The sequence below is a fragment of the Cryptomeria japonica genome, chromosome 10, assembly GCF_030272615.1.
Source record: "Cryptomeria japonica chromosome 10, Sugi_1.0, whole genome shotgun sequence".
NCBI classification, from domain to species: Eukaryota; Viridiplantae; Streptophyta; class Pinopsida; order Cupressales; family Cupressaceae; genus Cryptomeria; species Cryptomeria japonica.
In genome coordinates this window covers 768624638-768635688 of record NC_081414.1, presented here as the reverse complement: position 1 = coordinate 768635688, position 11051 = coordinate 768624638, and the positions used below count along the sequence as shown (strand labels likewise).

The window sequence follows — 11051 nt, the reverse complement described above, 5'->3', positions numbered from 1 at the left end:
AATGACAATTTACAAAACAACCCCTCACTAATAATCCAACTCATAACTTCAATATCTGTAAAGCGAATTTATATGTCAAAACATCCCAACATGATCCATTCTCCAAAGTGGAAAAAAAGTCAATTATTCATACAACTTAGACTCACACTCCGAAAACCAACAAACAACAAAAACGATGAAACAAACATTATCATAAAAAAATCAAAAAAAAAATACCCATTTCCCAAAAGTTTTCTAATCTATTCCACCCTCTAATGAACACTTCCCTCACTAATAATCCAACCCATAACTCCAGCAATCATATGCTACCCCCTCTCGTACATCCCCCAATCACCCAAATATTAAAAAAGCCAACTTAAAACTCTCATTTGTCTCTATATTATGAGGAGACAGCCAGCTAGGCATAACATTAAACAAGGGGGAATTAATCAAATTCAATTTCATTTTTCCCCATTCCTCATTCAAAAGAGATCAAGGAGAAGTTTCAAAATACAAGGCAGATGAAGACAAAAGAAATTCCACGACCCATTAAACAGGTGTGCCAAGTGGAGCAGAAGAGGACGTCACATGGTGGCCTTTGGATACTCATTAGGGACACATCGGCATGTGCAAAATCTAATATTATCACCAAACCCATGCACGTTGATTAATTAAAGCAACACCCCAAAACGTCAGTAGTTGTCAGCCCACAGAACGGGCCCACGGGCGGCTGCCGTTCCGTTCGGCCAACGTCCCCGTAAAAGGAAGAAGAAGCGGTGAACGGACGTAGCGGATGCTGACAAAAGCAAAGCCAGCCGACCGTCCCGTCCCCGTTCCGTCGAGCGAGCTTCCTTTGGATTTATTCGCCCACGTTCAGTCGCTGTCATAGGACCGTGCCCTGTTGCTTCCGCGCCTGCTTGTGGGGCCCAACAATTTTTATTTTTTTTATTTTTTCAAACAAGTTGCAGAGCAGAATTTACCCCCGGCCGTCTGCTCTACTCGGTTAACAGAAAACTATGATGGAGTACAGTTCCCGACAAAACAAAACACTAGTAATTTGCTATTTCCCGCTTCATTTAGAGACGGCTTGGAAGGTTCTGCCAGCTGAAAACAAAAGCTAAAGTTTAGTTAGCCAAGGTTAATGGGAGGTCAAAGTTGAACAGGGGAATTGGTTTAAATTAAGAAGAGGGGTTAGGGAGTTTTTGAGGAGGGAGGAAACTGGAGGGAAGCTGGGTGGGGGGGGTTAAAATTTAGCCTTTGTTAATGTTAATCTTAAGGCTAAGGCTAATGCTAATGGTGATGGTAATGGTAATGTGAGAATGAATGCCAATAACAAAGGCTAAGGCTGAGGCAGAGGCATTGGCATTGGAGCAGAGGCTGACATTATTGTTTGGTCCAACATTCATGGCTGTCATGTAAATCTAATCTGATTTTGCAGTGACCTTGATTGTACCTTGTCTATGACAGTTGTTCAGTCAACACCCAAATTTGTTATATCAATGGCTGTTGAGCTTGTAAGGGAACTGTTTTGCAGCCTTTGATAGTGGTGTTCTCTAAGCCTTAAAGGTAAGTGCTGTGGGCTTTTTTGGGTGAGGTTGTTTCTATGGGTGGTTGTTGTTGATTTGGGTATGGGAGATTTGTGCTTTTCTTGTGATGGGTATTTTTGGGATGGGAGTGTTTCATCTAAAGCTGGGTTCCAGAAGCCATGAAAGTATAGTGATCATGTGGAGGAGTGTGGGGACACCAGATCCCATGGTTATAGTTTCAGTACATGATATTTGTTGATAGTTAGATGCATTTTTCTGGAGTGTACAGAATGTTTTGATTTTAAATACGGGACTCTTGCACAGTTGAGTTGAGTTCTAGTCAAAGCACTAATAAGTGAAGTAAGCTTCCTTTATGATGCGTGGGTTGAATGTTAGAAGGAACATGTGGTTTTATTGGTACCATTGAAACTGCTGCAGTTAATCTGACAACAGAAAAAAAAAATCTTCATTTCGTTTTGCAGGTCTGGATCCAGCGAAATGGATGCATATGAAGCTACCAGGATTGTGTTCTCTAGGATCAAGAGCCTAGAGCCAGAAAACGTATCGAAAATTATGGGATACTTGTTGTTACAGGACCATGGTGAACAGGAAATGATTAGGTTGGCTTTCAGCCCGGAGTCTTTGATTCAGTCCTTGATTGTTAAGGTCAAGAAAGACCTTGGTTTAGTACAGCAGCAAGGATCTCCTTCAGTTCAATCATATCTATCCAGAATTAATCGTCAAAATCTGCCTCTACAGCCTCTACAGATATCCCAGGTTTCCTCCAGGGTTTTCTCTTCTCCAAACGCCCTCTCACCTCATGCACCTCCATGGGGATCCTCTCATATTAATTCTCCACAGACCAGGACCCTGCCAAACAATTTTCATGTACACCCCAATGAGTTACACCCTAATACTTCTACCACAAGTAGTGTTAGTGTTACTTCTACTGCTAGTAATAGTAATAGTACTAATAATGGGTACCTTAATTTCAGCCTACCAGATCAGGTTAACAAGCTTCCATTGATCTATAACATGGAGCATCCTCCTGCCCTTGCAGATTCAGAGTTTCCGTTGCAAGATCAGCTTTCATATCTCACTGATTCTTCAGACTCTCCCAATTCTCATGGCAATTATCTTAGCTATCCAGATATGCTAGCCTATTACAGTGGGAACCAGCTTTTGAGCATGGATCATATGAACCAGACAACTAGCAATGGTGTTGGACCTAAACGGCTTAGTTCAATTGCTGATATTTGCAATATCAGTGGTGGTACTCCAGATACAGCAGCTGGATCCACTTTCGCTTGGAAGCCATGCATGTATTTTGCTCGCGGGTATTGCAAGAATGGCCAGAATTGCAGGTTTCTTCATGGTGGTAGTACCAGGGGGGAGATTGATTTTAGTGATGAGGTCATGGGATCGAGTAATGGGTCATTAGAAAAATTTGAGTTAGAGTTGCAGGAGTTTCTCCGAGGAAGAAGGTCACCAGTTTCTCTACCTCAGTTCTACGGAGAGAGGTTTGGAAAGACTCTCCAAGCTGAAATTAGCCCAAGGTATGAGCAAGTCAGTCACAGTCTAAACATCAAACATTCTTATACTACTATTGCTGGCTGCTTCAAATGCAATTAGTCCCAGACTGTAAAAGCAAGTTTCAGTCTAATCTATTAGCATTAGGCTATTGTAGAGCAGTGAGGAATTGCTAATGATATCAAATACTTTAACTTTTTTTTTAACTTGGGAGATTTAGCAGATACAGGAGTGAGCGTGAGCTTGATCGCAACTTAGCTCCAGCCAATCCTGGATCTCGCCAAATTTACCTGACTTTCCCTGCAGAGAGTACTTTTAAGGAGGAGGATGTATCCAATTATTTCAGGTAAGTAATATCATGGAACAGCAGATTCAATAGGCAATGTGCTTTTGAGTGTTAGTATTCTAATGTTATGGGACACCCATTTGTTGTTCATTTTGTGCTGTGTATTGGCAGCATTTTTGGACCAGTGCAGGATGTGAGGATTCCTTATCAGCAGAAGAGAATGTTTGGCTTTGTGACATTTGTTTATCAAGAGACTGTTAAAACAATTTTAGCTAAAGGAAATCCTCACTATGTCTGTGATGCACGAGTTCTTGTTAAACCATATAGAGAAAAAGGATCCAAATCTGTTGACAGGTTATCTATAATTCAACCTGACATTTATGATTCAAATTTTCTTTTTCAATTGTATATCGGTTAAATATTTCTTGTTTGTTCATTGGGGCATCAACATGAGACCTATACAATGTTCTTACAAACTAACACACTAGAAAATCACCTATAAAAGACTTGAGTAACTACTTAGACATCTGATTCTAATATATTCTTACAATTTGTTGTATATTTATTTTTGCATTGGGTATATCTTGCTGAGATGAGATTTTGTTGAACTGGATGTGTTTCAGGAAGTATTCAAGCTACATGACTACTCAAAATATGGATATAAGGGACTGTAATTTGCATCTTGGTGAGTCCTCTTTGTGATTTAACTAAAATATTGTGTAGGTTCCAATGTTTCAGAATTGCAGTCAGTTAACTCAGGAGAAATGATTTGAGAATTGCAGGTCCTCCAAGATTGATAGAGAGCAGTAACTCAGATGTAATGAGAAGACAGTTAGAGGAACAAGAGCTGGAACAAGCCATAGAACACCAAGCCAGAAGACTTGCAGAGCTACAGCTGGCTGACAGACAGGGACCCCAAATTCCTGCAACTCCTAAAAACCCCACTCCAAGCCATGAAAATCGCCTCCCCAATGGCCCAAACCATTCTGAAGAGGAGGCCACAGCTTCAGAAGGTCATAAATAATGAAGATATATATTTATCAAATGCATGAAGTTTCTACAGTACATGATAAATTATTTGATGGTTTCTGGATTTGACTGCCTTATCTTTTTTCATTAATATTTTGGATCATGCTCCATCAACAGTAACATTATTAGAAACATTGATAAAAAGTTTGATATTGTAGTCAAAATCCAGAAACCATCAAATGATATATTTTAACTTTTAAGTTATCAATACATTGGGTTTGCAATCATTCACTACTTAATTCTGTGGTGCAGATATCAGCAGCTCTGCATTAGCAGACCATTTTGCTTATCTGCTTCAGGTCTTAGATAGTGAGCCAGGTTATGAAGAACGCCCAACACAAATTGACCACCATCAGGACAGGTAAAACCGAAAACCCATTATTCTACACAATTTGAATTTTGTTCTAATAACATAAAACTCATGATAAAACTAACGAATTTTTTCTGCAGATGTCCTATCCCAAATGGTGCAATCAGAATGTGAAAATTAGTAGCCAATTCAAGGTGGGATGTCAGGATGCTAGATTCATTAAACTTTACTTGACCTAATTTTCTGCTAAGAGTATGAAATGTAATCATTTTACTTGTAAAACATAAAAATCTTATGCACTGGAGTTTTAATGGTGCCTGCAGATACTTTTAATTAAACCAAACCATTGAGACCATCTGGAGAGACAGATATATCAAAACATTGAAGATTTTTATAGGGAATATTTATGTTATGTATTTTTATGCTATGAATACGGATGTATACTCAGTACGAAGTGGCAGTAGGACATTTAAGAAAACAAAAAGAAGACGGGTGATGTCTGCAACTGTGTTGTCCACTGCAATGCGTATTATTATATGATTTAAAATGCGGGCAGGCGACGGTCGACCTCAGCAGCGTACCGCCAGCTGTACGTATTCATGTCTTCACGGAAAAGTCCAAGACACCGTACATGTAGCTTTGAATGAATTCTGAGAAAGAAGAAAAGGCAGGGCTCTTTGTGATATGGGAAGGAGGGCAGGCGGGCAATTCATTATGGAAAACTACCTATTGTAGTACCAAATTTACTTAACAAAAAAAGTGTACAGCAATACACAACCCCACGCCAGAGACACAGAATTTTATTAGCTTATACTTGTATCCATTCAGATTCTATATTTCTGGTACGATGGAAGAAATTAAAAAATATCTCAAAATCTTATTTCTTAAAAAGGATTCACGACTTGTGCACCTAATTTAGACTACACAAAATGTTTCTGGACTGGTTTAAATGATTCAAATTATACTTGACAAGTTAATCTAATGGTTCAGTGGTTCAGATATCTTCCAAATTTTTGCATACATAAATTTGATAATTTGATAAAATTGTTTTTGAAATCAATTGTACATAGTTTTGTATGGACGATTTAGATCACATTCAGCAATTTATCATGGTTTTTATCAGTTTGTTTGAATCACATCCAATGATCTATCATGTTTTTGCATCAACGATTCAATTCGCACCAAACGATCCATCATATTTTTGTATTAACGATTTGGATCACTATTGAACGATCTATCATGTTTTTGCATCAATGATTCAAATTGCACCCAACAATCTATCATGTTTTTGTATCGACGATTTGGATCGCTATAGAATGATCTATCATGTTTTTGTATATAACTTGATGAAATTGTTTTTGAAATCAACTAGATATGTTTTTTTATCGATGATTAAAATCACGTGCAATGATCGATCATGTTTTTGTATTGACCATTCAGATCAAACTCAATGATCGATCATGATTTTACATCGACAATGTATTTCACTCAACAATCTATCATGTTTTTGTATCGATGATTCGGATTGCTAGTGAGTGCAACGATCCATCATGTTTTTGTATAGTCTACTTGAAATGATTCAAATCACTCTCGACGATTCGAATCACACTCAATAATGCTTCAAGTTACACCCGTTGGTCCTATTAGAATCACACTCGTTGATCTGATTCAAACCACAATCGTTGATCTGATTCAAATCACACTCAATGATCTATCATCTTTTTGTATTTGACTATTTGGATCACATTCGGGTGACCTATCATGGTTTCGTATTTCGCTGTTAAAATCACACTCAATGATCTATCATGTTTTTGTAGCGACGATTCAGATCTCACACTCAACAATCATCATTTTTTGTATCGATGATTTGAATCACACCTACAAATCAAAGCACACAATAATCTATCAGATTTTGTATCAATGATTCAAACCACACTCAGCAATCTATCAGATAGAATTGTAATTTTCTTGTTCTTTTACATAAAAAATTGAAATGATTTTCTAACTTTTAGATCGATTCACTGCAGATACCAACTTAAGATTCAAAAAGCTATCAATTTTTTTTAATCATTTTACTTGACAAATCAACCGCTAGAAATTCTGATAATCAATAATGTCTTACTAGAAAGAACAACTCATGGCAGTCGCTTCCATTCATTTGTGATGGGTGATGATGACAGTAGCAAGCTTCCAAAACTCGAACCCACATGGGGCTGACATGCATGTGGCCCACGGGGATAATTATTTGCATTAAATTAAATTTCTGAAAGTCCGTCGTGCAGCTGGTGGGTCAGGCTAAATAATTTATATGGCTATATCTGTATCATCAAGGACTGTTTCTGCTCTGCAAGTCAAATAAATAAAGGAGAAGTGATCAGGAAATAATAACGGTGCTTTCATGGATTCGTCGTCTTGTATAAAACTTGTGGGAAATCTACGTGTAAAATGAAGAAAGAGTCGCTAGATTTCAAAATGATTTTGGTGATGATCTTGTGTGTTAAGAAAACTAATAAAAGTTGTCAGCGTTTATGTTTGTATGGTAGTGCGTGGGACATGTGTGTATACGTACATAAACATAACGATGAAAAGGAGAGCAGAGGACTCCAAGGACGGCTGGTCCAAGGACGCCTTTCACTGTACAGTGTGGGGCGACAAAAAGGCGATTCATGCCCCCCCACCCTCTTAAATCTCTCTTTTCAATCATAAATTGAAAAATGTCCCGGATCTGGTACTGCATTACCTGTTGCTATTAGTTATTGATGTTTAGACTATGGATTTGGTGGGTTGGTTCCAAGTTGTTACAAGAGATGATTGTTGGAACTTGGGATGATTGCTATGTCTGTAAATAATGCATTTAGGTGGAGATTTTTATAACTATTTGTAGAAATTAGTTATTGATAGGGGCTGTTCATTGATAGGTAGGGCAAGCTTATTAATAGTCATTATATTTAACTTTGCACACTCAGAAATCTTACATGGTGCATCGGATTTCGAAGATTATTTTCGTTGTCTCCATATGCAACTTAACTGCATTTAATTGTCATTTTAACTACTGGATAGTAATGATGCACACTATAAGAATTAGTTATTGATAGGTTTTGTTGTGCATAGCTTCTGCTAATAGTTGCGTGAGTTTATGTCCTCAACATTTCAGATCAAACTACATGATCCATCATCAAGAAGAAAAGAGCAAGACAAGAGAACAAAATAGTTCATGCATAGCTTCTAGTAATAGCTATGTGAGTTTATTTCCTCAACGTTTCAAATCAAACTACATAATCCATAATTAGGAAGAAGAGAGCAAGATAAGAGAACATAATAGTTCAGGGAGAGATCGAGATCATATGTGTTTGTAATAATGTATTTAATTGGAGTAATAAATATTTTATTTGTATAAATGGTACATTTAGTTGGGGCACCTTCCAATTTAATAAGTATAGTAAAGTATGATCAAGTGTCTATACCATAAATGAAGGTGGTAGTCATATGAAAGTGGCTAATTCATCATTTTTTAATCATTTATTTATATTTGTTCTATTGATATTTAAGGGAGTTATACTAAGAGGTCTACTTCTTAACTATTCAAGATAAAGATTAGCTAAGGCATGTCCATTGATAGTTATGTTTAAACTTTACTTCTAAATATTTAAGATAAGGGTTGGTTAGGGTATATGTATTTATAACTAAAATATGGGATGGTTAAGATATATGCATTTATAAATAAAATATGGGTTGGTGAAGGTATACATGTAATTAAGGATTTAGAGATGATTGTTGAGATCATATATTTTTGTAATAATATATTTAGCTGAAACAATAGTTTATTTTTTAATTTGTACAAATAGTACATTTTGTTGAGTCAGCTCTTCAAATTCAATGAAAAGTATATTTAGTATCATCAATTGTCTAGAACATAAATGAAGGTGGCACTCTTAACATAAGCTATTTTAATTCTTAAATGGTTATCATTTATTTATACTTGTTTTGTTGATGTTTAAGGGAGCTATACTCAAGCTTTATCTCTTACTATTCAAGATAAGGAAAAGATAAGGAATAGTTAAGGTATATACATTTATAGTAATATTTATAGGCATGTTTAAAATTGAGTAGGTAATGAGGTTTAAGGATAAATAATTGTTGAAAGATCGTATATTTTTGTAATTATGTATTTTGTTGGAGCAATAATTTTTATGTTTGTACAAATAGTACATTTAGTTGGAGCACCTTCAAATTTAATTAAGTATACTTAAGTATGATCAAGTGTCTAAAATAGAAATGAAAGTGGTAGTCTTACCACCAACTATTTTAATTTTTTTAATTTTTTATTATTCATTTATATTTGTTTTATTGATAATTAAGGAAGTTATACTTAGCTTTATCTCTAAGTATTCAAGGTAAAAATTGGATAAGACATGCATTTATTTATAGTTGTATTCATGCTTTGATTCTAAATATTTAAGATAAGAGTTGGTTAACATTTATGCATTTATAACCAAAAATAAGGGTTGGTTAAAGTATATGCATTTATAGAGCAAAATATACTATTTTCACTTGTCAAGCTTTTAATCTTTTTTGAGACAAATCTCTTTCGAGGTGGTGGATATTCTTTTTTTAATTTGTAGGAGCTCAAACTTATACTTTAGGTAATTACGAGGCTATCTACCTATAGACATCTAAAATTGTTCTAGCCTATTTTATTTATTTAATTATTTTTATCCTAAGTCTTCTATTAATTAAATAGATATTTAATAATTAAATTAATTCATATATCCTCTTCTAGGCTTTCCTTATTTAAATAGATATTTTAATTTATTAAATTATCTTTTCCTTAAATTAAATAAATATTTTGGCCCCACCCCTTCTATTAATTAAATAGATCTTCATTTATTTAATTAATTCATTATCTTTTTCCCTCTTTGACACTTGTCATTCATCTCTTGAATTTGTCTTAGCTACCTCCCTAATATTTTACCATTTTTTCTATCTACCCTTTAATCCTAGCCGACCATTTATCCCTTCACCTCTTAATATCATCCCTTCATTTCTAGGGTACTCTCTATATAAGAGGATCCTTTCATCCTTCTCAATCCCTAACAAGTGAGTGAATTAATACCTTCATTGCAATCAATTACTCAAGTGTCTACAAAACCATAATCCGTTCTTTGTTGAGCTCTTGTGCACAATACAAAATCTCAGAGCAATAATATCAAACAAGATCAATGGAGATAGGAGACAATGGAGATCAAACCCTATTAAGCATGTGAATGGTATAATCTTTCATATTTTAATATTTTGCATGTTTTAGGTTTTTCATTGGTGTATGGTGGATTTCATTGTAGAACTAGGGTTTTTATGTGGTTGAATTTTATTTGGTTTTACAATAGTTTGGCATCCCGATTTCACCTATACATTTTGGCAATGCCCGGTGGGATCTAGTCCCTTATTTCTAACACCATTTTGCATTTTTAAGTGTTTTTGTCAAGTTGTAGATCGGATTAGCAACGGTTCCAAGCCGAAATTAAATGTGTGCATTATTTTGTCGCGTTTGCATTTTTGTTGATTTTTGTTTTGCAAGTTTCACAAAAATCATGTTTTCTTTTATTATTGGTGTGTATACATATCATTTCAACACTAGTCTGTATCATTTTTAGTACTTCTATGTTTTAGATTTGTCAACCTTTCGATCCATTATTTCTGCGTTTTTGTTTCATCTTTTCGCCTTTAGGTTTCACAGAATCATGTACACGATCTATTTCATGTTACGTATATGATATTTATTGTCATGTATATGATCTATTTTGCCACGTACATGTTTTCTGTGTTTTTCTTGCAGGTTTTAGGTTTTTGATAGGTTTCAATATGGTCTTTCTACTTCCGTGTCAGGTATAACAACGTTTGTGTTTTATGCATTTTCTTTTTGTCTTTTTAATTAGGGTTAAATTTAAAATTTGATTTGCTTTTGTCCCAACCCTTGTGGCCTAACAAAGTGGTGCAACTATCTCTATTGTTTTGTCGAAGGCCCCTTTTCACATTTCATTTTGGGATTTCTAAAATTAACCTAACAAGTTTGCTTGCAGGTTGGGGTAATCATTGAAACTACTAATTATTGACTTGTAGGGGTAACTTATAAGTGTTCTTATCTTTTTCTAGTTTAATAGGCTCACATGGTTTTCATCAATCATTTTTGTTTGTTTGTTGAGAAGTACATGAACTTTTCTTGAAGTATCTTGTGCTTTTAGCATGCTTTGTGTTTAGATTAGAACCATAAGGTGATAACAAAAGTATCCTCTCCCCTTGCCTTCGATTGGATCTTGGGTGTAATATAAATTGTTATTGTCTTTAGAGGTTCTGCCTCCCATCTTGTGAGAGGGAACGACCCAAGCAGTACTTT

The 11051-nt window shown here is 35.4% G+C and overlaps 1 protein-coding gene across 2 annotated transcripts; it reads left to right on the top strand.

The window, feature by feature from the left end:
- The first annotated feature begins 1211 nt into the window (after positions 1-1211).
- Positions 1212-5642, top strand: LOC131026977 (zinc finger CCCH domain-containing protein 46). 2 transcript variants are annotated; one of them, XM_057956973.2, is made up of 9 exons: positions 1212-1545; positions 1988-3061; positions 3259-3381; positions 3493-3675; positions 3945-4006; positions 4104-4334; positions 4603-4711; positions 4801-4854; positions 4984-5642. In XM_057956973.2, exons 2-8 carry the CDS (start codon positions 2004-2006, stop codon positions 4832-4834), a joined length of 1800 nt encoding a protein of 599 aa, XP_057812956.1. In that variant the 5' UTR covers positions 1212-1545; positions 1988-2003; the 3' UTR covers positions 4835-4854; positions 4984-5642. The 2 variants fall into 2 exon arrangements, with proteins under 2 accessions (XP_057812956.1, XP_057812957.1); XM_057956974.2 differs by lacking the exon at positions 1212-1545 and adding an exon at positions 1559-1865.
- Positions 5643-11051: the final 5409 nt, after the last annotated feature.

Excerpts from the sequence above, each read along its gene's own strand:
- LOC131026977 (XM_057956973.2), top strand. The coding sequence starts at position 2,004 with ATGGATGCATATGAAGCTACCAGGATTGTGTTCTCTAGGATCAAGAGC. Across the intron at positions 3,676-3,944 it reads GGATCCAAATCTGTTGACAG|GAAGTATTCAAGCTACATGA; the intron begins GTTATCTATAAT and ends GATGTGTTTCAG. Across the intron at positions 4,712-4,800 it reads ATTGACCACCATCAGGACAG|ATGTCCTATCCCAAATGGTG; the intron begins GTAAAACCGAAA and ends TTTTTTCTGCAG.